Source organism: Elgaria multicarinata, chromosome 11, assembly GCF_023053635.1.
Source record: "Elgaria multicarinata webbii isolate HBS135686 ecotype San Diego chromosome 11, rElgMul1.1.pri, whole genome shotgun sequence".
Classification (NCBI taxonomy): domain Eukaryota; kingdom Metazoa; phylum Chordata; class Lepidosauria; order Squamata; family Anguidae; genus Elgaria; species Elgaria multicarinata.
The window spans coordinates 23,664,678-23,692,093 of NC_086181.1; the positions used below are offsets into that span (position 1 = coordinate 23,664,678).

Below are 27,416 nucleotides of genomic sequence, written 5' to 3' on the forward strand. Positions count from 1 at the left end.
ATATCCAGTGCCCCCCTCCCTCGGGGCAGGGCTGCCCCCTCCGCGCCCGGCCGAGCGACAGCGCACAATGGAGCCGGGCAATCCCTCGCCGCGCAAGGCTCAGAAATGCAAATCGCCGCCGCTGCCTGCGGCTCCGTACAATGGAAGGGAGGGAGGAAGGGAGCGAGAGAGAGGGAGGGAGGAAGGAAGGGAGAGAGAGAGAGAGAGAGAGAGAGAGAGAGAGAGAGAGGGAAGGCGAGGAAGAGAGGAGAGGGGGGAGCCCCATTGGCGGGGAGGCTGCTCGCCCCGGCCCAGCCCCGACGACGCGGCGGGTCCCGGAGCGCCCCCTCCTCCGCGCCGCCTCGCCGTGCGCCTTGGTGAGTAGCTGCGCTGCGCCGCGTCGTCCGCCCGCCCACCGTGCGCCCCCCTCCCCAGAAAACCCGCCCGACCACTCGTCTCTTCTCTTCCCCCCACTCCCCGGCACCCAGAGCAGGTGCATGGCAGGAGGGGGAGCGCGGCCGAGGCTTCGATCTCCGGGGGGGGGGGGTGCGGGGGAGAGGCATCCGGCCGTGGGACTGCACCGGGCCAAGCTCCGGGCGCGCACCGCCTTGGCGCACGGAAATCGCCCGGCCTCGGCCTCAGGCTTCGTTATCCCCGAATGACCCGGACGATTTCCTCCATCTCTTTCTGCATCCCTGTTTCCCCTACCACCACTCCTCACCGCGCCCCCCCCCCGGCCACGTGATCATGACTGAGATGGGGGGGTTCACGTCTCAAGTTATATAGTCTGTGCGGTGGTAGAGTTGTTGGTGTGTGTGGGGTATCTGTTTCACGGAAATCGCAGTAGAGAAATGGAATGGGGGGGGGGTTTGCTGGGGCCATTTGGGGTGAAGACGCTCCTGGGAGGAATTAAGGGGGTTTTTTGAAATAGCAGGTGGCTTAGAGCCATGCGGACGGCGTGGGGGTGGGGGTGGAGTGCATTACGGTTGTTGCTGCAGAGAAGAGGGAGACCCAAAAGGCCATGTTCTTACCCTATTTAATCCCCCTCGCGCACACTTTGTAAGAGGCTGTTCTCCCTGCACCCCAATCCCGTATTTCTTTGCCACTGAATGCAAAGGAGTGTGAGGGGGGAGGCTCAGATCAGATCTAATGACCCACCAATGCTAACTTGCGACTCTCAAAGATGTAAAACTAAGTTGGGGTGGGACGAGGGTCAAAGGGGGGATCAGTAGCCGTTAGTCGCTGGAACGCCCCCCCCCTTACTCATCCTTCCTTTCCCTCCCCACTGGAATGTGCACTGGAGCATTTGCTGAGGCAGCTGCTCCTTTTGTTCGGGGTGTGTGGGGTGGGAAGCGGAGGGGGGTCAGCTCTGTGTCTTGCTGGGACAGTCACTCTCTTGTCTCCCTCGCAGGCCAAGGCAGGGCTTGTGGTGGAGTGAGGGGACTGGTGCGCTTCCATTGATATGCTCCCTCCCCCCTACTCCATCATGGCCTGGGAGTTGGCGGGAGTTGGCTTGAGGCCTGGCGGCCACTCTCCCTATCCAGGGGGATGGGACAGGGACCCTTGAGAAACTGCCTACTTTTTCCTTAGGGTGCCTTTTCCTACGAGGCGGACATCTTGTTTGTTTCCAAGGAAGACCAAATGGGCACCCTACATACACCACCCGTTAGTTGCAATTGCATTGCATTAAAGTATAATGCTCCCTTTCCCTAAACAAGCAAGACAGGACAAACTGCTTCACTAGCACAGAGTAGGCCCAAAAGACCTCATGTGGTGGTGGTTTTTTTTTTTTAAAAAAAAAAGATTAGTCATTTGGGTACTGCCATAGGCCCAGCATGGCATGATGCCAAAATGAATCAGCTATCTTCTATGCAGGCCTGTGAATACCACCAGCTTCACACTGCTGCAAGAGAACAAGGCCTGCTACTTGATTTGGGCAATAGAGGAAACCTGCCTTCACTTTGAACTAGGCCACCATTTTAGGCAGCAGGATGTTCCATCAGGATAGCATCAGGTGTGGCCTTGCTGATCAGGATTTAAGTCTCAGAAAGTCAAGGCATAGGCCTGGAACCTGTGAACTAATAACCAAGAAAAGAGTGCCTTGAATAATGTGCAGAGTGCCTCTCTTTCACCACTAACCGCAATCAGGTACCCTGTCAACACACACCAATCTTGAGGTACTGGGCAGATCTTAACTGATTTCCAAGCAGGCTTAAGCCCTTCCCTCTCCCTAATTAAAAATTAAAATGAAAGCAGGAGCCCCTTCCTTTTGAGAGGATAGTACAATGTTTTAAAAGAGACCTTTTTTCAATCAACATGGTAAGCTTTCACATTTTTCCAGTTGGCAGTCTTTCAACTTGCACAGAACTCTGCTTCAGGCAACAATAAAAAAAGAAGTTTACGGTAATGTCTTTTCTCTTGCCTGAGGAATGTTTCTATGTATCTGAGCAGGCTTCTGTGTTATTCAGTCTATCTGAACCACCTTAAGGCTTGTTCATGCAAGTTTATGATGTTATCCTAAGGTTGTTATCCTGAAATAATAGCCTTTAACTACTCAAGTGAAGAATTCTAGGGAATTTCTGCCAGACTTTCTTGCTCAAAGGTTGCTGTATTTCTCTGCAAGATTCTGAACTTCACCCAGCAGCGATCACCACCCTGTTTTAGTTTTAGCCCAGGTTGACAGAAATTAAGAGAAAACTGTCAGTGTAGGTTGAGAAATCTCTTCCAACTGTTTTAACCTCTGATTCACTCCTTCAGTGTGTAACGGATCAAAGATTTTGTGGAGTTGCCATCCCAGAATAACTAGAAACTTCGAAACCACAGCCATAAACTGGTTTGATAGTCATGCTACCTCTCAAGGGAAGCCTGATAATTGTATTTCTGCAAGGAGGGTTAGGGCTCTCTATTAGTGTTCAGCATTCTTGTTAAACTACAATTCCCATAATTCCTTGGAGTGGGGGAGAGGCATGACTGCTAATCCACTGTAAATCAGATTTGAATTTGTAGTCTAGTTGTTCCCTATGGCTTTAAGATGCTGTCCTCCCTGTAGATCTTCCCTTCGGATGAAAATAGCCATCTGTGTTACAGAGGATGTAAAAACGGAATAATATATACATGCAGACTTCATATCAAGCAGGACCTGTGTCTTATGTTTAGTTTTATATAAAATGCCTAGGCTTTGTAGAGACTCTAGATGATGATGATAATAACAACAGCAACAACAATAATAATAGCTGCAGGATTAGGGAAGAAGTGCTATTCCATGGGAAATGATAAATAAGCATACAACCATACAATAGGCCTTCTGTCTAAATGCAGTGGTTAAATGTTATGCTGTCTGTCTTTCATTCTGAATTAGTTCACACAAACAGAAGATGTATAGGCAAAACTGTTCGTGGACTGTACCATTTTGTTCTGCTGGTTTAAGGGTTGGCACAACTGAACATTCTTCCATTTTCTAAAAAAATGACTTGCGCATAGAATGTTAGACATAGGGTTGAAAAGCTTTGGCCTAACCTTCCTAATCTGCTGGTTTTGTGTATACCGGAAATTTGGGGTGTTGATGTGTGTGTCTTTTTCCGTGGGGAAGCACTCAACCATGCACACAGGAAGTCAGTTCCGTGAAAGGTATTGTCTTACCAGTGTGAATATCAATTCCAGACAGACACTTCTCATAGTTTCTTTCGGTTCTTTCTTCTGTGAGGTCTGTTGAACTCCGGGAGGGGGAGCATGTCACATGATAACAGTATGAATTCACAGCTCTGATTCATGCACGCCCAAACCTACAGTCAATGTCAGCTAAGGTTTCTGCCCTCTCTTCTCTTTGCCAAAGCCGAATGCTTGGGATGCACAGGATACTGCAGGCCTTGTACCACCACACTTCCTCTGATATTCCTTTTGCTAGCTTGCACATGCCAAAACAAACCAAAGCTACTTAATTTTTTTTAACGGAGCAAAAAAATAAATAAATTCACAAAGCAGGTTTCCTTAGAATGTAATATTTTAATGGCAGAAACTCACAATCACGTACTTTAGACGCCCCTTTTAACACACTTTAACCAACCTACTCTATTCATATGTTGTTGGCAAAAGAATGGAAACATAGTAAATGTGAGCACAGAACCGAAGAAGGTGGTAGTTATTTTAGATTAATGCAGAATGCAAGCTTGTGATTCTGTGGGTGTTTGGTTGCCTAGTACTGGGAGTATGATAGCCAGCTGGGAACTCTTAACTGTCCCTAGTTGTTTTGAGATCCTTAAGGCCTCCAGTGTTTTGCATAATGCACCCTGGAGTGGTGAAAGCTGGTGCAGAGGTGGGAAACTTTTTTTTTAGATTGGGGCTGGGCTGGGGTGTCACAATGCCATTATAAATGGGCTGGTGGGTCAGACCAAAAAAAATACAAGAATGCATGTTGGCTTATAGGCATGCAAACAAGCTCTGTTATTTTTAACATGCGCATGCACATATATAGATATCCTATCTTGGATCCCCAGAGAAAGTGGATTCAGATGAGCTGTTGTCTCGCTTTACGTGGTGATCTGTTTACCACACTAAGGCTGCTGCTCTTCTTAGGAAATAGAAAGGTTATCTTGCAAGCAAGTAACCGTATAGTGAAAGCCCCAAAACCTCTGCGTAACACTGAACCTGCTACCATCCCCAGTCTCCTTACATATACTCAGCCTAGCCCTGAAACCCAGGTCTAATACGACATTTTGGCCCAAAGGCTATATCAAGCTGTACGCCTGTAGTGCAGGGTGCAGAACCTCACAGCCAAGCCCAAATCTGGCCCTTTGGTGGTCTTCTTGCTTTACTGCAGATATTTCCCCATTCTAAAAGTTTGGCAGCAAGAGCTTTAACCTATACTATGTTGGCCTTTGGCTCTGACCACCAGTGGAATGCAACAGTCAAGAACTTCTCCGAAATGGGATTCATCCCTTTTTTCATTTATTTTCAATTCTTACATTTCTATACTCTCCAATATCCAGAGGTGTCTGGGGTATTTACAAAGATTAAACTCTTTAAAAATAAAACGTTGTACAAAACAGCAAAATCATTTACATACAAACATATAAACAGACAACACACACATAGACCTGAACAATACACTAAGAAATCGCAGGACCCAATTTAAAACTATTATCATATGCTGCAAGCAGCCTGAGAGTAGAGGAGGTCTTAATCTGGCACCGAAAAGATAACAATGTTGGCACCAGGTGAGTCTCTTTGGGGAGATAATTCCAAAATTGGGTTGTAAGCGATTCTCTCAGCCTGAAAGAGCTTGTGCAACCCCGCTATAATAGATTTATATCACTTTTAACCATTGTGGGTTCCCCAAAGGATCCTAGGAATGGTAATTTGATGAAGGTGCTAATAACTGGCTAGAATCACTAACCTGCTTCACAAAATTCCAGTCCCCTGGGAAGACAGAATGAGAGAGTCCTTGTGGTATAGAGGTCACTGTTAGACTAGGATTGAAGAAACCTGGATTCAATTGGACAGTCACCTGTAAAATTCACTGGGTGACCCTGAGTCAGTTAACATTTCAATATGGCTTATTCCGTGCATTCAAAGTCAGGAGAGATTCATGTATGCCCTCCCCATTTTCTCTGAGGAAGAGTGGAAGAAAGTTGTAGTTAAACAAGAAAATGGCTGTTAAACCCATTTACATCTGTAACATAAATGCACTTTTACCTTGCAGTTTTAGGTGTGTCTACTCAGGAGTTAGCTCCGCTGAGTTCAAGGGGGCTAATTTTCAGGAAAGTGTATATAGGATTGCAAGCTAAGGATGCAATGCTATGCATGTTTCGACAGAAAAAAAACCCTACAACTCCCAGCATTAGTTTTTCTGTCTAAACATGCAAAGGATTGCAACTTAATCTCTTTATCTCGCTCAAACCCCCTCTTTTGGGTATTACAGCTGGATATGGGATGGATTTGTAGGAACACAGTGTACTTGAAGGATAAGGAAGGGATCAATCCACAATGAGGGAATGAGTGGGAGGAAGAGCCAAAACCTCAGCCTGTTTCCTTTACTGGATAAAGATTGTGATATTTACAGTGATGCAGATCAGCCTTCCCCAACCTGGTGCCCTCCAGGTTTTTTGGACTGCAACTCCCAGAATTCCTGATCATTAGCCATGTTGACCGAGGCAGAGGGGAGTGGAAGTCCAAAACATCTGCAGGGTACCAGGTTTGGGAAGACTGATCCAGGTAGCAGGCTGAATGCATACTAAGATAGGTAACATATTTCAAATACCTGGCCACCAAAGCCTTTTTTAAAAAAAGATCTTGGCAGTCATAACATAAGAATGGATGTGGAGGGAAAGGCACCATAAACTAATGATGAAGGAGGAGGTAAACTCCAGTGCTCAAAGGAAGAAAGAAAAATTATTGTGCTTTACTTGTTTCGAAGAAGAAGTCTCTTTCTTCAGGAGCTATAAAACAATTAAATTAACCGTAAGAGTAGTATTGTATAGATAACACCCTCATTCTTTTTAACAAAGTTTCAAGGCCTTTTCTACATAAGAATACTTCATTCTCTTAAAAAACTTTAAAAGTAAATACCTTCTAATATTTACACTTCTAATATAATATACATTATTCCCATGTTTCTTCTTCTAGATAATTTTGGACATTAGTGTAGACAGTACCTTTTTATAATCACATATCCCTTTCTTCTGTGAAACATGTAGAGCACAATAAATTTTCTTCCTTTTTTTGAGCACCGGAGTATAAGAGCCAGGCTGGATCAAACCAAAGGCCTATCTGGTCCAGTTCTCTGTTCCCACAGTGGCCAGCTGGCTTTGCCTATAAGAAGCCCACAATTAGGACGAGCGCAATAGCACCCTTCAGCTAGCAACTGGTATTCAGAGGCACACTGGATGTGATACTGGAGGTAATACATAGCCATCATGACTAGTAGCCATCGATAGCCTTATCTTCCTTTGCTTCCCAGCAGCAGGGGAACCAATATGTACATTGGTACTAATATATAGTAACTCCCAGGAAGGAAAGTATAAGAATGAAAGAGAGGATGACATTTCTGCTTTTCACACCCACTGCTTCGAAAGACAGATGGTGGCTAGATGCAAAAGAGGACAGGGGACCTCCACCTTTAATAGTTGTGTAGAAGAGGGAATTTCACCTGAAATTTCCTCTTCTACATAATTTCCTCCTCTACGTAACTTAAAGGTGCAGGATCTCTGTCCTCTTTCGCATCTGTCCACTGTACACACACCCACCCACACACCCTTGAACAGCCTCACCTATCACCACTCACCACAAAAAGATAAGGCCAGAGCCAGACCTAAGGTACGATGAAGAAGGTCTGGTAAGACCAGCATAAGGGGTGGGCATTGTTGGGCATTTGGCAAGGCCCTCGCCCCAGCAGTGGCTGCAGTGGCTGACCCCTAAAGCCTGGTCTAGCTGCTCCTCCTCCTTGGCATTGCTGCCTGTTCCACAAGTGAGCAATTGACAAGATGAAGCAGAGGCAGCACCCTCTGGTTGCTTTGCCCCTCTTCCTCTTGGTGGCTGTACAAGATGGGTCCCAGAGGAAGAGGGCAAGTCAAGAGGCTGTGGTGAAGAGAAGGTGGACCGATACACTCTGTGTGTGTGTGTGTGTGTGTGTGTGTGTGTGTGTGTGTGTGGTGAATTCACCAAGGGCATCTCGCCCAAGGACCCCTTAAAACCTGGAGCCGTCACTCCATTGAGAGAGGGAAGCTAAGTTCCCACACTCCTAACATTTTTGTGAGGAGATCTTCCAGCAGGATTTGCCTTCTTTCTTTCCTTCCAGTTCTTATTTTCATGGGGTGGGGGCAGAGGGGGCTGTACTTGTTTGTTTGCTGGTTGGTTTCAGGAAGTGAGGAGGTTTGAAAGAATCTAGGGTTTTTTGTTTTTTGTTTAACCAAGATCTATGGGTTGGGTTGTGTGTGAATAGAATTGTAGAAGATGACAGCCTTGCCTGAGGCAGAGTGGGGGTGAGGTTTGAGTGAACATGTCGATCAGCCACACCTGCTTGTGGTATTATCTTAGCGTTCAGTTCCCTGGCATTTGTCTTCTACATCATCAAGGTTTCAGACTTGTGGTGGGAACACAAGTGAAACACATACAGTTTTGCACATCTTGCTAATAATAGGCCCATCAACAGCCAAGGACAAATAAAGGTGTTATAAACTCGGAGCTGATGACAACTTCAGCATTGTTCAGTTTCCCTTTCTCTCCCAGCAAAGTTCCCTCGCCCCCAACAAACCGCCCACCATTTTACTTGCTGCCACCTTTCCTCAGCTTTTCCTCTCAGAGCTCTACGTCTCCTGCTCCTCCCTGCATTAGATCCATGCTTGCCAGCTCACTGTCTTCCCTTCATTCAGCCTCCCAGTACCCCTCCCCTGTCCCTGCCAACAGCTTGCAGCCCCTCCTGCCCGTAGCTCTGTACGAAATGTTCCTCACAGCCAAACAGTCATTTCCCTCACAGAAGTTGCACTGTTGACCGGCATTCTGTTGCTGACACTCTCGCTCTCAGAAATTAGAAAGTTTGTGAATGGTCTTTGGTGTCATGGTAGGTCATCTCATGGCTGTGGGAGAAGGAAGGGGTTGCAGACCACAGCTGGGTGGTTTTTTTTAGCCACATACACAAGATTCTAGTTTATCTCTGTCAGTCAAGAGCAGCAGGATCTGGAAAGGGTGTTGTCAGTGGCCGGAAGAATTCCCTTATGTAGGAGGTGCTACCAAAGCAATGCATTGATATCCCATTTCACCAATTCCAGAGTAGAGTGCGTCTGTTTTTGCTGGCTTCTGTGGAAGTCTTCTGTTACTCAGAGCTGTGGGCGGCTGTTCTGCTGAACTGTGCAAAGTAATGGGATGTTTTACACGCAAGCACTTGTACTGAGAGATTCTTGGAAGTATTGGGAGATGTTTGGTAACATGGGAGTTGTTAACACACAATTTGCCACATTTGTATCCCATCCTTCCTCCAGCAAGCTCCAAGCACCGTTTCAGCCTCACAACAAGCTTTTGAAGTAGGTTGTGCTAATGGTGGTTTATGCCCTACGTCAGGAGTGTGCAGATGTTTTGGACTTAAGCTCCCAGTATTTCTGACCATTGGCCATGCTAGCAGGGGTTTCTGGGAGTTGAAGTCCAAAACGTATGTAGACCTACCTTCTCCCCATGTAAGTCATCCCTTGAGCTTCACAGCCTCCAAGCTGGGGGTTTGAAGGTGGATTTCCTACTTCCAAGCACAAGGTCTAACAACTGCACCAAACTGAATGCCGCCCTGATCCCACAAATTTCCCTTTGGATAATTCAGTGGATCCGTTTTACTGGATCTGACCAACAGCCATATGTGAGATCGAGAACGAAATTTGGCCCAGGTCAAGGGGGCTTGGAATTCCTGTTAGTCTTTGTAAGTGCTCCGTAGCAGTGAGAGAAGATGCAGTGAAGGCTTCTCCTACCCTGCTCCTCTCACCCATCCTCTCCTCCTGTCTGCAGTGAGGTACAACAGTCTTCCTTGCTATGGAAGGAAGGAAAGGTGGGAGACAGGGCCAGGGTAGGAGAAGGCATGGCTACACCCTTTTTTTTAAAGCTTTAGAGCCTCCAAACTTTCTTCCTTGAGCCATCTCACTGCTGGATCAGGCTTGCTTTAGCAACCCCAGGAATGTTGTCTCCAAACCCACCATGAGTAACATTCTTGCCAGGTTCTATAGGCTGCCTATCCTGTGGAGGTACAATAAGGACTACTGTGTTAAGTCAGGTCAGGATTTGCAGTATTCTTCTGAGCTCTCTCTTGCCTCACTCCCTGTGGAACTCCAGGGCTTAATTTCTAGGGGAAATATATGCTGAAACTCAGATCCACTTGGGAACAGAACTTTCTGTACTCACTGGAACTCCTGCCCTGTTTTGTGGAAGCTCTTTCTACGACAGGGGTATTGAACTTTTTTCAAGACCCAGATTCACTTTTGGCCAAGCTCTTGGGGCCACATTCCAGTGGTGGGCGGGGATGAAGACAAAAACGCGTGGGCCCAAAAATACCAGCATATTTTAGCCTAAACCTCTTATTGCCAGTAACTAAGGAGAGGCATTTCAAACTTTAGAATGGGTGGGTGGGTGGGGGGAACTGCACAAAAGCCAAGTGGGAAAAAAGGGAGGGGTTCTGGCCTTCTGGGAATCTGGATTTGGTGGGCTGGATTTGGCCCACAGGCCTAAAGTTCAACACCCCTGCTCTAAATATTCAGTGGTGAGGAAAATGCACCCTGAACATGTTCAGAGACACTTTTGTTCCATTCTTAGAATCATAGAATAGTAGAGTTGGAAGGGGCCTATAAGGCCATGAGTCCAACCCCCTGCTCAATGCATGAATCCACCTTAAAGCATACCTGACAGATGGCTGTCCAGCTGCTGCTTGTATGCCTCTAGTGTGGGAGAGCCCATGACCTCCCTAGGTAACTGGTTCCATTGTCGTACTGCTCTAACAGTCTGGAAGTTTTTCCTGATGTCCAACCGGAATCTTCATAGGCTCCAGAGTTTAAGCCCCAGAGGTGGAGACATGTCAAGGTTAAGCCCTGACAGTGGTACAGATTAAGTCCTGATGAAGGTTTTGTGAATGAAATTTGATGTATTTGTCAGATATTGTGAACTGTGAAATGGCAACTGTGACCAGGCCTTGTTGAAATTCTCATCTTCCTCCCCCTTTCCTGCAGCCCATGCTCCCGCCTACCTACTTTTCAGGTGTGACATGTCAAGTTACATCCCTCTGGCTGCCCTTTCACCAATCAGCAACTGAAGCATGTGATCAGGAGCATCATGGAGGTGAGTGGCTGGAGATGGAAGACCAGGGTTGAGTACGGCTGGACGAGGGAGGGACCCAAATGCCCTCTCCCCAACTCTCCTTTGCGCCAATACACAGCAACCCATGTTAGCCATGTGTCCCACATACATCCACCTTGTATGGTGTTGGAAATGATCCGTGATTCCCCACCCACCAACCCACCCCTGTAATATTGGAGATCCTGTACAATTTCTCTGAGGCAATTTAAGGCCTGGAAAAACGATCCACCCCTCAGCCCCTTAATTTCTTTCCTCTCCACACTGAATGTAATGGAGCAACTTGACTCTGTTACTTTCAGGGAGGGGAAGTGTATTTATTTATTATTTTATTTTCATGGTTATACCCTGCCTTTACAAATCCTTCCATGGTGGGATACAAATAGAATCCAAAATCCATGAGTAAAAGCAGAATCAAACAATATCAACAGATAACAACAAGTTCTCAGGATCCTTCCAAAAGGGGAGTTGGTGTCAGGGTGGGGGAACAGTCCGGCAGGAATAAAAGCAGGGGAATTAAGAGGCTGCAGGAGAAAAGAAAAGAAAATAGGTTGGGGAAGCTCATTTTCCCCAGAAGACCTGATTGAATGTAACGGAGCTACATTGCTTAGGGTGACCGTATGGAAAAGAGGACAAGGCTCCAGTATCTTTAACAGTTGTATAGAAGAGGGAATTTCAGCGGGTGTCATTTGTATGCATGCAGCACCTGGTGGAATTCCCTCATTGCAACAGTTAAAGCTGCAGGAGCCCTGCCCTCTTTTGTATCTGGTCATTCTAGTGTAGCTGATGGAGAGGGAATTTCACCAGGTGCTGCATGCATACAAACAACACCTGCTGAAATTCCCTTTTCTATACAACAGTTAAAGATACAGGAGCCCTGTCCTCCTTTCCATATCGTCACCTTAACATTGCTCCATTACACTCAGTGAGGAAAAAATGGAGGGGATAGAGAAACCAGCATCTTCTCTGGCTTGGATTTTATTACTTCTGGGGCTGGGAAGGCTCAGCTTACTTTTGAGGTGGGCTTTTTCAAGTCCACAGTGTTTCCCCCCCCCCCCCCGAGCTGACACAGGAGACCAGCTGCATATCTTTATTCCGTGGGTTTGATACCCCTTCTGTCTCTTGCGTCCACAGCCAAGTACCACCATCTTTCCCCCTCGTTATATAGCCATAAAGATGCAGCCATTTTCTTTGCTGACAGACAAGGCTATAAATTAGCCTTCCCCAGCTTGGCGACCTCCAGTTGTTTTATACCACAACATTCCTAACTATTGGTCCAGCAAGCTGGGCCTGATGGGAGTTAAAGTCCAAAACCTCTGCAGGCACCAGTTTGGGCAAGGCTGCCATAGATAATTAGTTTGTTCTGTAACCTAAGAGTGCATTTGAGCACCTACTGCTAGAAAGCAGGCTGCATTCATCCGTTTCTCCTAACCATCAAGCGGAGTTTTGGCCTCCCGGTCATATTTTGGAATATTTATTTGGCTGTGTTATCAGCTGCTCAGTTGCAAACTGCTGTGTGGAAAGGAGCTGGTTTGGGCTGCTGCTGCTTCACGAAGGGAAGCTCTGTTCTCCCCTCCCCAGGGGAGCCTTTCATGAGGAGAAAAAGTTTTTGTTTGCGTGTCAGCCATGGTTTTGCTGACAGCTCTGTGGAAAGTCAACAGGCCTGGTTTGCTGCTGCAGGAAGCTCAACTTCATTCTCCCTTTCCTCCAGTAGCAAGCTCTTACACTACAGCGGAGCATGAATGGTGTGGAAAGGGGTGGGGGGTGGGGGAATGTATTCCAGGCCTCTGCCCCAGCATTCGTTTTTTCTCTCCTTGTTCCTGCAGGGTACAGATTACCAGTTGCCTTCTGCCAACCCAGTCAGTGTGGCTCTCCCTTCCCCTTCCTCCTCCTCTTCCTGCGATGGAACTGACACCCTGGCTTTCAATGGGGAGCTCGACCTGCAGCATTATTCCAACGGGCCAGGGGTCCCGGGGGGCGAGGCCCGCCCGTACCCTTGCCCCATCTGCGGCAAGCGTTTCCGCTTCAACAGCATCCTGGCCCTGCACACACGCATCCACACCAGCTCTTACCCTCTCACCTGCCCCTACTGCGGCCATCAGGCGGGCCAACGGGCCAGCCTCCGCCTCCACCTGCGTTCTCACTGCCCCGAGGCCCGGGCCCGTCTCAGCCACCAGAGCCGCTTGCTGCTGGAGCTGGAGGAGCGGGCGCTTCTGCGGGGGCAAGAGGAGGAAGAGGAGGAGGAGAAGGAGGAAGAGGAGGAGGAGGAGGAGGAAGAGCCCATTACTCCCATTCCACCCCCACCCCTGCCCACCTTCCGCTGCCCTTTTTGCAAAGGCAAGTTCCGCACGGCAGGCGAGCGGGAGCGACACCTCCGCATCCTCCATCAGCCGTACAAGTGTGGGCAGTGCTCCTTTGCGGCCGCCCAGGAAGCAGAGCTGCAGTGGCACAACCAGCAGGCTCACAACCTTCCTGTCGCGAGGCCGGCCGCCCCTGCTGCCCCTGCCGCTAAGGCCCCGGCCGCCCCACCCGCCTCCACTCCCGCTGCTCCCTCTGCCTCCACACCGACTGAGTTCCGCTGCCAGGTGTGTGGCCAAGCCTTCACCCAGTCCTGGTTCCTCAAGGGCCACATGCGGAAGCACAAAGACTCCTTCGACCACAAGTGCCAGGTGTGCGGGCGCGGCTTCAAGGAGCCCTGGTTCCTGAAAAACCACATGAAGGTTCATCTCAGCAAGCTGGGCCTCCAGAGTGAGCAGCGGGGGCCGGGACCAGGCCGGTCAGCCCAAAGCTTACTCGTGGGTTGCGAGGCCCTCTACCCTTCGCTCCTCTCCCCTCGGCCCACAGACAAGGCCAGCGCGGGCAATTTCTTGGGCTACGGCGACGCCAGCTGCGCCGAGCGGCTGCAGGCCACAGCGCGGGCGGTGGAGAGCGGCCAGCAGTGGAGGGAACGTCCGTATGCGGGAGGGTCCAAGCTTGTGAGAGAGGACCCAGGAGGGAGCCATCGCTGCCCAGACTGCAGTCGGACCTTTGGCACATTCCAGCAGATGGCCTTGCACCGACAAAGCCACCTGCCCCGCGAGCGAGAGTGGAGCAAGGCACAGTCGCTGGGCTCTCACCTTCTCACAGGACACTGGCTCCCCACAAATGTGAGAGGCTCTGCTGCAGCCAACACCAGCCCCGCTCTGCTGACCCAGGAGGAAAAGGGCAAGTATGGACAGGCAGGGCCCAAAGGGCAGTTGGGAAATTAGGCGCTTTGGGAATGTGTTTTTTTGCGAACAAGTGTGGGCAACTAATGTTGGTGTCCCTGAACAAGACGCAAAGGAGGCGAGGCCTTCATCTAGACCGACTTAGGTTTTAAATGCGAGAAGCCTGTTTCTGAGTCACACAGAACTCCTTCCTCAAGCAGACAAATCCAAAATACTGCATAATTAGGCAGGCTTTAACCTAAAATACGTGTTCTTCGTTTTATTTAAAAAAAGGATGTGTGTGTTTGATTTCAGAGGGGCGAGGGCGGAATTGGGGGAAGCATCCAGTTGACAATTATGAATAAAGATCTAGAATATGCCAGTGTATTTTGATCTGTAAGCCAAAACCAGTTACTGGATGTGTAGCTTCTGAAAATGATTAACAAAATATAAGTTTAAGAGGATGGTTTGGGCAGTGGCCTGTATTGTAGTTCCTGGCTACCACCATCAGGTAGCATCCAAGAAAGGACTAGGATAGCATGGCTTTGCCACAGGGGTGGAGAGCCTTCCTCAAAGCACCACCCTCCAGATAGGTTTGACTTCAACTCCCAGCATCTCCCAGCCAACCATGGTGGCTGGGGGATGCTAGGAGTTGAAGTCAAACACATTAGGAGGGGAGCAGCTTGGGGAAGGCTACCTTAAGGCCTCTAACAGGCTCCATAGCTGGCAGATTATGTCATTGGTCCCTGCCAACAAAACACAGAGTGGTTTTGCCTACTTGGCAGGCCAGCCAGGCCTCCCTCCTCTTCAGTGGTGGCAGCTGAGTATTTCGCATTATTTTCAAACAGTTTAGTAAATATCAGGATAAAAATGCAATTTTCATTCTCTACCCCAATGTACTAGCTCAGAAATGAGGTTCGCTACTCAATCTGCCCACATGTACCAAGGATAGCTATTGGTGGCTTAATGGAGAAAAATGTATAGAAAACAGACCAACCAGTGTAACAGACCAACAGACCAACCAGTGTATAGAAAACAGACCAACCACGCCTAGTATTCCTAGAAGCGTTAGGCAACCTGTGTAGATCTCAATCTGAGGAAGAGTTATGTGACTCAGATGCTTACATTCTGCATTTAAAATATGAATTGGAGTACTTGAAACTTCTCTATTGCTCTGTGATTTTACGTGTTTGTGTGGTGTCTCACCTGTTTTCCAGTTAGAACATGTTTGGGGACACTGGTATCATAAGGGCTCATAGTTTTCTACATACACCCATCCCAAAATTCAAACTGTGTCTTGAAAGGGGGAAAAACAAGTTTCATTTATGAATGCTACATTATGGAAGTCACAAATCTACACCTCAAATGTATATCAGTTTTATATAGTTTCATTGTTTTAGCTTCCCCTAGAAAACCTGGGGAGTTGTGTTTTGAGGAGTATATTATGACATTTTCTGAGACCTGAAAACTCCCTCACAAAACTACAGTTCCCTGGGATTTCTGATTAAAGGGAATGACTGTTAATTTTTACTGTGTAGAAATGAGCTAATCCTCAAATTTGGCACATACTCTTAGCTCTTAAAAAAAAGAAGCTGTTGCGTCACTTCCATGAGGTGATTTGACAGCGTCATTTTTGCATTGTGGATGTGTTGTTTAAATGTGCCCTCAGGTGGTGAGAGTTGGAATTTACAACACTGGTTCGAATAATTGGAAATTAGACTTTGAGATTATTCTATTTAGTGTGGTAAATTCCATTCCTGAAGGCACATTTAATGACATATTCATGCAAAAATTCATGGTCTCATTCTGCAGTGTGTGTGTATGTGTGTATGCATCTATATCATCTTCCCCATAAGGCCCACGTAAATCAATACTAAAGCAGTTGACAGGAGCCTCAATACTGGCAAGTACCCAAAATTTCTGCGGCTGCCCCCTTCAGTTACATTACTTCCCATAAAGGTTAATTCCTCTATCCTCTGGCCAGAGAGGAAGACCATGGAACAACCTTCCTCAACCTAGTTTCCTTGAGATATGTTGAACTGCAACTCCCATCATCCACAGCCATCATGGTCAATAATTATGGTGGCTGGGGATAATGTGAGTTGCCCTCCAACACATCTGGGGGCGTCAGGTTGGGAAAAGCAGGCCTAGGTTATCACAGAACCAATTACAGGAAAGAAGACGGAAGGAAGCATGCTGTGGTCGCCTAGCAATTTTCAATGCAACTGTGTTGTCCACTGCTCCCTCCTCTAACCCAACAATCGTCATAAAGTTTGGCTAATAATTTCAGCTATTACAGGAAGAGAAAAGAGAAATGACCCCAAAGTGGGACGTGTTTATGCTCCCGCATACTCCTCCCCATGGTAGGGAGAGATCCGTTTTCATAGGCTAATCCCCCTCCCCATTCAGCGTTGATGATGATTATAATTGCTGCTTTTTAATCAAAAGAGCTACAAAATAGCTTACAATTTTTTTAAAAAAATATATAGTATAAAAAAGTAAAGCACACCTCAGACAGTTTTTAAAAATCAACAGCCAAATTAAAAGCAGAGAAGAGCACTTGGGAGAATAAAAACAAATGCTAAACACATGCTGGAATAAAAAGGTCTTCAGTAAATGTCTGAAGACTAAAAGAAAAGTTTGTGAATGCATATATATCAAGCCCTGTGAATCTCCATGGAAGTGCTATTACGCACTTGTGAGCCATCACTGAAAAGGCCATGTTAAGGGCAGAATTTCTCTCCTCAGCTAAGCTGATTTGTGAGAAGGGAAGGTCTGTTAGAGATATAATACTTGACAGATTCTATATAAAGCAGGGGTGGAAAGAAAATAGATAAGGTTCTGCAGCTAAATCTCTGGATGATTTGCAGTAGATTGGTAAGGCTGTTTACTTCTCAGTCGTTTTATCAACAGCGATAACAAAGGTTTTCCACCCCCTTGATGGATTCATTGATTGCATATTGTATGTTTATGCTGCTCCTCAGCCAAAAAGGCTCTCAAGAGTAGGTATGTATCATCAATTAAACAAGACAAACCACACTTGCAATCTAAAAATGCACGAGACAAAAGAAAAAAAAGAATGGGTAGAGAAGGCAGGGAAATAGGCTGCTAAGATTCAGAAAGCTCAGAAGAAAACTAGGAATGGAATTTTCTCTGAAAGGATTGTGAATTCAGTTTTGATACATAAATTACGTTTTTGAAGAAATTTGTTTCTGGGCTGGGAGTGTGCTCAGAGGTGTCTTTTTTCCTAATTCTAAGGGTGCCTCCAGGTGAGACTTTTATCCTGCAATTGTCATGCATTATTCACTGAAAATTTTATTGGCAGTCTGGTGTCCTCATCTATTTGTAAACTCCCCCCCTGTGCTTTTCTACTGCAGCTTCCATCTTTTTTGTTAGCAGAAAAATAATCTTTAAGGAGGAAAAGGCAGAATACGTTCATCACGCTTTTTGTTAGCGCTTGGAGCCTTCCTTTTTGGAAGTACCCTAAATGTACATGTCTCACACTGCTCTCTGCTCCAAGCCATTCTCTTGCATTTGGCTCTGGTTGATGGACTGCGGGGTTCTAGAAGGAAAAAAGTAGATCTTGCAGAGCTAAGATCTGCCCACCTCTGATATATTGGGTCCCTTGACAACACTTAGCTAAAAAAGAGGGTTGTTGTTTTTGTAGAACCACCTTCTTCCACCATAGTGCTGCAGTGGTGGGGCACCCAAATTCTCTCTTCTGTGACTGGTAACAGAAATCCCATCTCCCATTTGAATTCGTTGCTCTTGAGGTAATTTCAGATATGTGGTAGGTAGGAAATAACAGTTCTTTGACTCCAGCTGTTCTGGGCATTACTTTTATTATTTATTTATTTATTTATCATACTTATACCCCGCTCCTCAGCCAAAAAAGGCTCTCGGAGCGGCTTACATTTAGCAAAAAAGACAGTCCCTGCCCTCAGGCTTACAGTCTAATACTTTGCGCATATATATATATATATATATATATATATATATATATATATATATTGTTCTCAAACCATATAATTTTAAAGAAAAGAGACAAAAAAAGATTACAATGCAATAAAATGTCAATATAATGAGATTATATCCCCCCAGATTAAAACCACCCCAGATGTTCCTGCCATAGCCAAATGCTGTTTCTGTAAATTATCTTCCCTATATTTCTGTCTCCAAAGTCTGACAAAGCACGCCATTTTCCTATAATTTCACTGCACAGCATTTTCCTTTCCTTAATTTGCATGAACAATCATCATGATTTTACTCGCAAACATTGCATATAATCTTTTCTGAAGCCATTCTTCTATTACTGGTGCTTTTTATTTTTTTTATTTTTTCAAGTTCAAAGCAATCATTTCTGCAGCTATTGAGGTTGGGCTATGATTCTTAACGCAGGTGACAAATTGGTACAAATCCAAAGGCAACGAAGCAGTTATCACAGCTGCATAAAGGAGATTGTTTGCGCTGGGGTGAGGAAATGGGACACCTGCGGTAGCTTTGGTTGTGTGCCCTGGAAAAAGGATCTCTCAGATTCTAGCTCTCTAAAATAGGACAAAGTGGTGAGAAACAGCAATATGGAAACCAAACAGGGAGGGTAAAAATTTTCCCCCCAGTCTCCTCAAGCTAAAAATCTCCATCCCTCCTCCCTGTGCCTTTCCTAGATATGCAGGGGCAGTCTCGCCTGGATGGATCCCGACGGGGCACTGGGAAAGATTGTCCGTTCTGCGGGAAGTCCTTCAGGTCCTCCCACCATCTCAAGGTTCACCTTCGTGTCCATACAGGTAAGAGTTCGAAGAGGTGACGGTGTACACGGGTTGCCTAAATGGACGGAAGTGGACACTACGAGTCATTTACCCAAGCTAGCTAATACCTACCAGATTCCTCCACTGCCTAAAAGTTCTGTACCACTGATACAGGTCATGCAGCTTCTGCTTAATACCACCTCCTGTCCCAGTTTATACTCTGGTGTGTTGAAACTACCATATTTCTTGAATTCTAAGACATACTTTTTTCCCATATAAACATCTCTAAAAATGGGGTGCATCTTAGAATCGCGGGTGTGTTTATTATTTCTTAGAATCAAAGCTTTTTTTCTGTTGGTGGTACTGAAACTAGTGTGCATCTTTCAAGAGGCAGCTGGACAACCATCTGTCAGGGATACTTTAGGGTGGATTCCTGCATTGAGCAGGGGGTTGGACTCGATGGCCTTGTAGGCCCCTTCCAACTCTGCTATTCTATGATTCTATGATCGATAGAATCGAAGAAATACGGTAATATGTTATGTTGGCATACCATCCAGATCAGTGCCCAAGGTGGAAATTTAAATAGCACCCTTCCTCCCATTACTTAACATGGGGCATGCATACTTAGACTTATCATCAGGGGGTCAGCATTGGCCTGGTTCAGACAACACGCTAAACCATGCTGCTTAACCACACAATGGTTAATGGGCATTCCCTTAACCGTTTTGTGGTTAAGCAGCATGGTTTAGCGTGTTGTCTGAACCAGGCCATTGTTAGGTACCTCCCAAGGCCTACATCCCTACAGGGCCCCCACTGTCAACTCCCAAAGGCTTCTGGTCCTCCTCTTCCTTCTTGCTGTCGCTGCCTGTTCACCCACCCTCTGCACAGATGCAAGCGGTGACAAGAGTGAGGAGATGGGGCAGCATCCGTGACTTACCTCTGTGGTGTTGTGCAGAGTGGGTCCAGAAAGAGAGGGCGAGCAGTGGTGTCAGCGGCAGGGAGATGGGGCAGCTCAGGTCGTCGTGCCCATGGGCTCTTTAAAACCTGGAGCTGCCACTGGGCATAACCCAGTGGGTAATCTCTTGAATAAACCCCACTGAAATGTGTACGGTTATCATACTTGTATAGATGAATTTCCTGGTGGGTTGTAGTCATACTGGATCAAGATTAGTTTTGCTGGGCTTGTTGGCGTTCAAAATTGGATGCTTGAGTCAGCCACCCCACCTTGTTTCAGTGCGGGATCCTCTCTGAGTGATTTTAGGCCAGTCATTCATTATCCTCCTAGCCTACCTCATGGGGTTGTTGCAAGGATGAGATGGGATAACCTCCATTAATGCTGCCTAGAGCTCGTGGTTAGGCACCATGTAAATGGGATAAATAATAATTATTAACAATAGTAAACAATCTGCCCTTTAAGGTCACAAGGGCAGGCTTTACTGAGAGTCCCGTGCATCCGGTTGGGACTTGAGGCGAGGCCTTTATTGTAGTAGCCCCCAGAGCTTTGGCACTGGTTATCTACTAAGCTGCCTTAAGGAGACATAGCAGATTTTCTGAAACGCTCTGCAAAACCTGACAAACCTGAGTTCTGTTAATTGTTATTTTTATTTTAAAACATTTTGTTCACATCATATCAAAGTTAGTTTCTTACAGTTAACTAATACAATTTAAATCCGTTTTACAATCTCTTACTATTATAGGCAATACAAAGCAATTTACACTTATATTCCATTAATTACCATAGGTTTAAGTAGCATATCATTAAAATCAAATTATATCGTCCCAGTTAATCTATACTTGGTTATTTTTCTCAATCCAGTACTAAAAAAACCATATTAATCCAATCCATAAAGTGTCTAATTGGGTTCTGTGCATTTATTTTTAGAACTGTAGGACTACCTTTCCTTTCTAAATGGAAGCTGAAGTTGGTCACAAAAGCCAGCACAGATAGATTATTATTTTTATGGAAACCCAAATTGTGCAGGATGCTTGAAGGTGTGGAAAAGTTCATGCATACAGAATCCCATTCTCCCTTTCTGCTGAACAGTTTCCTTTTTCTTTTTGCTGACAAATCTATATCTGCCTTACTCTCAAAGTGGCTTACCAACACCTATTAAAATCATACCGTACAAAATAAATTAATAATTCATAAATGGGCTAGCAAAATGTTATAGACAAATAACATTTGCAAGGATGTGTTATACTTTGTTTCCTGTGAGGCAGGGAGACTCTGGTGGACCATCTTAGAGAGGAAATTCCAAGTCATGGTGCCACAACTAAAAGACCCTGCTACATCCGCTCATTGATTTAACCTCTTAGACAGATGTAACTTGGAGCGAGAGTTTTCTGGTTGGATCTTAAACACTCGGTGAATCTTAAGATTCTAATCTGAAGGTTCTCATGTAGATTGCTCTGTTTTGGACTTGGGCCTTTCCTCAGTGCTTTCAATCTATAGCTCCAATATTTAGGAAGCCTTTGGGTGCCAGTTATGACCCTTAGCTGATCAATACATGTCAAACAAAGTGTACACCAAAAATTGTTTTAACTGGGTTCAGTTAAGGTTTTGTACTATCAAGAATTAGTAAAGGAAAATCTTTCTGATCCATTTTTCATTTTCATTAGAAATATGTAGCACCATATTAGAATATATTGTGCATATAAAAACATTTTTGTTGTTAAACAGAGTATGGCTAAAGATCCTTAAATCTTAATAAATTAAAGAGGAATAGAATTACCTAAGCCTTTCTTGTTTTTAGATTTCTAGTCTTAATACCTTTAAAAAGGAGAGTTCACATTCTAAATACCAAATTCCCCATTCAATATTGAATATTCTATAGAACTGACAGATACACAGTCCTGCTGAGCTTTTAATAAGACTCTCCTGCATTCTAAAATCAGGACATATTTATATATATTTTTTGTTACCTCATAACTAATGCTGACTCATGCTAAGCCACGGTGGTTAAGCATTTTGAGCTAAACGTTATGGCTTAGCATGTCATTGTGTCGTGTGAACCATTCCTAACCATGGTAGGTACATAGCCACGGTTTAAACATGCTCACTAACCATTTACTGCAAAAGGGTTAGTAGCCTAACTGTAGCTTAATGTGTTGTTTGAACAGACCCATTATCTACTGTCCCATAAATTAGGGCTTATTGTCTTAAGTATTTCATTATTATTAAAACATTCTTAAAAATTAGTACACCAACCTTTTGTGGCAGAATCGTGTTGGCTCATTTTGTTCACGCACACAACTGCTCCACAAGGTGGCTTTTATGCCTGTGTTACGAATTTGGGGAACGGAAGGAGAATGATTCCAAGTCACTCAGGGAGTCTGTGGCAGAGATGGAATTTGAACTAAGGTCTCCCAGATCCAAATTTGATTCTCTAGTCACAACCTTGGGCCAACAAGAAAAAAAAAATGCCAAAAGGAAAAACGCAACACCAGGTAGCTGCCTTCCCAATTTGTCTCTCCCATTTCTTCCTGCAGGCGAGCGCCCATACAAATGTCCCCACTGTGACTACGCTGGCACCCAGTCCGGCTCCCTCAAGTACCACCTGCAGCGCCATCACCGGGAGCAGAAGAGCGCTGCCGCTGCTGCAGCTGCTGTGGCTGCAGGAACACTGGAACGGTGCCACATACCCCTTGCTCCCACTGCAGTCCCTGCCTTTCCCCCTACACCACTCGCCAAGAGCCACGGGCCCTTCGTACCGTTGGGGAGCTTGGGCGCAGCTCGGTCCCGCCCATCCCGCCGCAAGCCGCTGCTCAACGGGAAGGCTGACTTCCAGCCCTTGGACCTGTCGCTGCGCCCAGCCCTGGCAGGAGGAGCCCTTCACCGCTGCCAGTTCTGCCCCTTCGCCACCTCCGCTCCTGAGCTCATGGAATTACACCTTCAGGTCCACCACAGCCGGAAAGCCCGCACCCGCCGCTGCTCTCACACAGCCTCGAAACCCCGGGTGGTGGCAGAGGATGAGGAGTCTGAACTCCAGAGCCCCCAGCTGAAAGGACCCGGGTCCCGGAGTCCAAAGGGGGAGACCACCAAATCTCAGAACCTCTGGCATTCGGAAGACCAGGAAGAACCACCCAGGCCCGAGTTGCCTCGAGGGAAGCGGACCCCCGATGGAGCAGTAGTGGCCAGTCTCTCTCCTCGAGCTGCACCAGCTCAGCAAGGCTGGGAGGGCCTGTCGCAAGACTCTACGGAGCCAAGACCAGAGGAGAAATTGCCTGGTCCCATGGTCCAAAAGGGGCCGCACCAGGAGGCATCTAAGATGGGCCAAGGCCTCATGGAATTGCAATTGGAGCCAGTGCAGGCCTGAGTGTGTCTACTCTGCATACATAAATTAGTTTCGAACCTGTTTAACTGTCACAACGACTTCCAGCCAAGAGACTCTGGGAACTGTAGCTCTATTCCATGAAAGTTGTACTCTCCAATAATGAATTCTCAACATCTACAAAACTACAATTCCCAGCGATCATGGGCAGGGGCCTTGGAGAGCCCATAGCTTAGTGATAGAGCACATGCTTTGCATGCCTTAAGGTCCCAGGTTCAGTCCTTTGTATCTCTAGCTAAAAGAGGTAGCAGGGCTCAGAACGTCCCCTGCTTGTGACCTTGAATGGACACTGCTAGTTAAAGCAGACATGTTGGAGCTAGGTAGACCAGTGGTCTGGCTCAAATTAAAAGGCAGCTTCATAAGACCATTAAACCAGTTTCAGAACTGTTTACATTCGTAGTATAGATGTGCAGAGACCAGGAGAGAGAGTTAGTAAGATGCCACCCCACAAATGACAGGGTCATGCACCCATCTGTGAGAGGTGTTGGCATAGAAGGTAGCAGGGTTGTCAACTTTTTTGAAACAGGGTGACTGTCTTTTAACAGCAGGAAGACAAACAGAAATCCAAGAAGTGCAGATGTTCTCAGTCGTGCAGCTCTTAACAGCACAGAAGCCCTGCCACGAAAAGGGGCAGGGGGAACGCCAACCTTGGGAGGTAGAAGAAAGAAACTGTGATATGGCTGGGGTATGGAATTGGTTAAGGGGCAGTGATGGTGTAGCAAACTTTTTTTTTTTAATCAAACAGGGTTTGGGGGAGTGAGGCGGTTGTGGTACGTTGGATTCCAACCCCTTGTTCTCTCCTCAGTTCTGGGCTTGATGCTGCTTCCTTCCAGTGCCACTGTCTGAGGAATCGGGCCCTCACAGGATCTGATTGTTGGCACAAGTATAGGGTTGATAGATTCATAAGAGACAAGGCTCCTGTTGTACACCTTGAAAGGTTTTATAAAAATGGAGCATTTCTACAGGTGCAGTTTTTCCTTCCATAGTGCTACTATGATGGGAGAAGCTGAGCCTGTCAAAATTCTCCCTTCTCTACTTATTAATGACACAGGAGCTCTGTCCCTATTACGCCTGTTTTCCCTGTCAAGTGCCACAGTCAGGGCAGGCCGCAAGAACCACGCTTGGCCTGAGGGAAGTTCTAAGTACCCGTGATGGGGCCTCGTCTCCATAGCATCCGGGTGCCATGGTCTCTCATGTGCGTAGCAAGTGACCCAGTGCCAGTATCTTATCTCCGTAGTGACCCAGCAACAGAGCTTTGTTTCTATAGTGACCTGGCACATCAGGGAGCTTGACAACTAGAGTTTTCTATTTTTTTATTGTTTTCTTGTAGAAAATTTGAAACTGGAAATAAAAATTAAAATGAGAAACTACAATACTCCATTATGTGCTTGTGTGAGTATGCACCTTGAGAAATGCCCTCTAAGCGCCCCTCATCGACAGATCGGAGCTGGCCCTACCATGAGGCAGGATGAGGTGGCTGCCTCAGGCAGTAGATGTTGGAAAGCAATGGGTGGTAACAAGGTATTGGAGGACAAAGCTACGTATTCCATGTGGCCTGCTGTTCCCCATTAAAAAGTAGCCTGCTGCCCTCAGGTGTGGCAGAGGACGCTGGTCCAACCACCAATATTGAAGTAAGGTTCAACTGCGAGTCTGGTCAGCTTTTGTGCGTGGAATGGGAGGGGGCGCCATTTTGTTCAACTCAGACAACGAAACGTCTTGGGCAGTCTCTGCAACAGATTGCCCTCTCTTTTGTATCTGCTTCATAAACCCTCTTGATTGCAAAAGAGAAAAGATTGGTACAAATGGCCTGAAAATCACCAGCTGCCAGGCCTCAGTGGGGACAGATAAAGCACAAAGCATAACTGGGCAATAGTTTCTCTGCCATTTTAGCACATAAACTCTTCCACATGGGTTGCTGTTCCTTTTATTTCTCACCCTGTCCACACAATGCACTTCTGTGCTGTTCCATTACCTTTAGCCAAACTGAGGTTTTAATGGCTCTTGAAAGAATGTAAATGGTAAAAATTACTTTAATGGCTGCTGCATGGACTTCGTAGTGCAGAGGGGAAAATATTTTTTAAAGTCTGTATAAATGAGCACTTTGCAAGAGGGAGGGTAGTAATTGTTAGGGATTGTTGACACGCTATCTTTAAATCCAGTCTTTCCCTCACGCTTCTCATTCTCAAAAGTGCCCATGTCGGGAGCGTCTAATCCTGGAAGCCAGGTAGTTTCTTTCTGGCAGTGGAGGGAAAAACAGCAAACTTGGTAATTTGATGCTCTGTAGGGATGTACAGATTTTCCTTTCGTTTTGTTGCCCAGTGATTGATGGAATTGGATTTTCCCCAAATTTATGCAAATTCGCACTTGAATCCACCCCCACACCCTGCATGCACATTTTCATGCTTTAGCGTATGGGTGAAATACACATTTTGGCCAGTGTTTTTTATTATTATTAGAAGTATTTTTCTATAACTAAATTTTCGTAAAATTCTGGGGGGGGAAACTGGTCTGCAAGTCCACAGAATCCGTGCGACTCGGGAAAAGTCAGTTCACTGCGCGATCAGTCATTTGCATTCATGCAAATCCAAATTCCTTTAATTCCATTACAGATTTCTCCAATATCTCTAGCTCTGTGTGGTGCGACACAACCCCGGACATTGACAAACTAGAAGAGGGGTGCGAGTTTCCATTGTAATATTTATTTACTTAGTATTACTCATAAAATTTATTTTAAAAAATTGTTAGCTGCCTTTCCATCAGCTCAAAACAGTGCACAAAGAAGTAAAACAAAAACCTGCAAAAAAAAAAAAAAAAAACCCAACCCAGAATAAACAGTGCTGAGCAAACAAGTTCCCCAGCTGAGGTGAAGCCAAACGCAAGGGATGGATTTTGCACTGTCTCTGGAAGGCCAATGGGGAGGGTGGGGGGATGAAGAACCTCAGGGGCTGATCATTCTATACCAGCCTTCCTCAACCTGGGGCGCTGCAGATGTGTTGGACTACAACTCCCAGAATGCCCCAGCCAGCTGGCTGGGGCATTCTGGGAGATGCAGTCCAACACATCTGGAGCGCCCCAGGTTGAGGAAGGCTGTTCTATACCCTTGGCCAACTGATGTAATGACTGGTTTCATGCTTCCCATGCTCATATCCCTGTCCTAAAGACCACAATCAAAAACTCAACTTTTTGTTCTAGAAACATGCGGGATAAATCTGTGCATGCTTATTCAGAAGTAAGACACACTGATTGGGTTTGGGTGATCATGAGGGTAAAACAAGCCATCATGGCTTCTCCTCCTGCCTCCGTATGTGCTCCATGTTTTTTTACCTAACCACCCGCACTGCAGCATGGGTTGGTATGTTGTCCGAACCCAGCCCACACTATGCAGGTTCGACAATATGCCAATCTGCGCTGCAACACGGGCAGTTATGTAAACTGGTGCACACATGGTGGCAGGGGGGAAAGCCACAATGGTTCTCCCCACCCCCACGATCCTCCGAACACACTGTTCAATGGAGCAAACTCCTAGCTAAGCATACTGCCTTAATCCAGAACTAATACACACACATCCATAAGCATTACTGAGATAGTGCTGTTTTCATTGCCTTCTAACTATCCTGGCTGAGGGTGGAGCAGCGTGATTGAAAATATGTCGAGAACTAATGAATCTTTACTAAACTTTCTGCTTCAGAACATTTGAGGGCTGTCTTCTAATTTCTAAAATTGTATTAGCTAGGGTTTGAAGCCACCTGAATAATATACTGAACTTGGGTGGCCAGATGCTTATCAATTTAAGAGTGAAACAGGGCCAACCAAATATAAGATAGAAGTTACTGCATCCTCAGGATATTCCCCAGATATGCAGAAGTACATTAGCTTGTAAATTAAAATATTTTAAAATACAAAATGGCCTTACAAAGATCTATACTGAGTTCTTTCCAGGACATACAAAATGTCTATTGAGTCATGGTACGATGGAGGTGTCAGGTAACAAATGTAAATGGGGGATTGATCCAGTTTTAAGTTAAGCAGTTTATAAAATGGAGGGGGCAGGGCTAGGGTTGGAAGATGCATGCCATGAGGTTAAGAAAGGAAAGGGGGAAAAATACTCCTGCCCATATTGTAACACATTTCCCCCTTCCTCACTGTCCAGAAACTTCCTCCACCACCACCCTGCCCTACATAGCACAATAAGGGAAGGTTGAAAAAAAAGGTGTTGTGTCTCCCCTACCCTTAAATCTCCCTTGCCCACTGCAACACTTAGACTCTCGTATTTATGAACACCTCTTCTATTTATCACTTATATAATGGTTTTTGGTGATGAAATCACTTCATGCTTCTACTAACACCAGTATTTTTATCCA

General features: G+C 46.0%; 1 protein-coding gene across 2 annotated transcripts; it reads left to right on the forward strand.

Moving 5' to 3' along the window:
- The first annotated feature begins 242 nt into the window (after nt 1-242).
- ZNF219 (zinc finger protein 219) lies at nt 243-24,433 on the forward strand. 2 transcript variants are annotated; one of them, XM_063137581.1, is made up of 5 exons: nt 243-356; nt 10,671-10,779; nt 12,621-13,998; nt 18,644-18,763; nt 22,214-24,433. In XM_063137581.1, exons 2-5 carry the CDS (start codon nt 10,774-10,776, stop codon nt 23,038-23,040), a joined length of 2,331 nt encoding a protein of 776 aa, XP_062993651.1. In that variant the 5' UTR covers nt 243-356; nt 10,671-10,773; the 3' UTR covers nt 23,041-24,433. The 2 variants fall into 2 exon arrangements, with proteins under 2 accessions (XP_062993651.1, XP_062993652.1); XM_063137582.1 differs by lacking the exon at nt 243-356 and adding an exon at nt 9,836-9,896.
- Nucleotides 24,434-27,416: the final 2,983 nt, after the last annotated feature.

Coding starts and splice junctions, on each gene's coding strand:
- ZNF219 (XM_063137581.1), top strand. Junction 13,999..18,643: donor GCTGACCCAGGAGGAAAAGG/GCAAGTATGGAC, acceptor TGCCTTTCCTAG/ATATGCAGGGGCAGTCTCGC. Junction 18,764..22,213: donor TCACCTTCGTGTCCATACAG/GTAAGAGTTCGA, acceptor TTCTTCCTGCAG/GCGAGCGCCCATACAAATGT.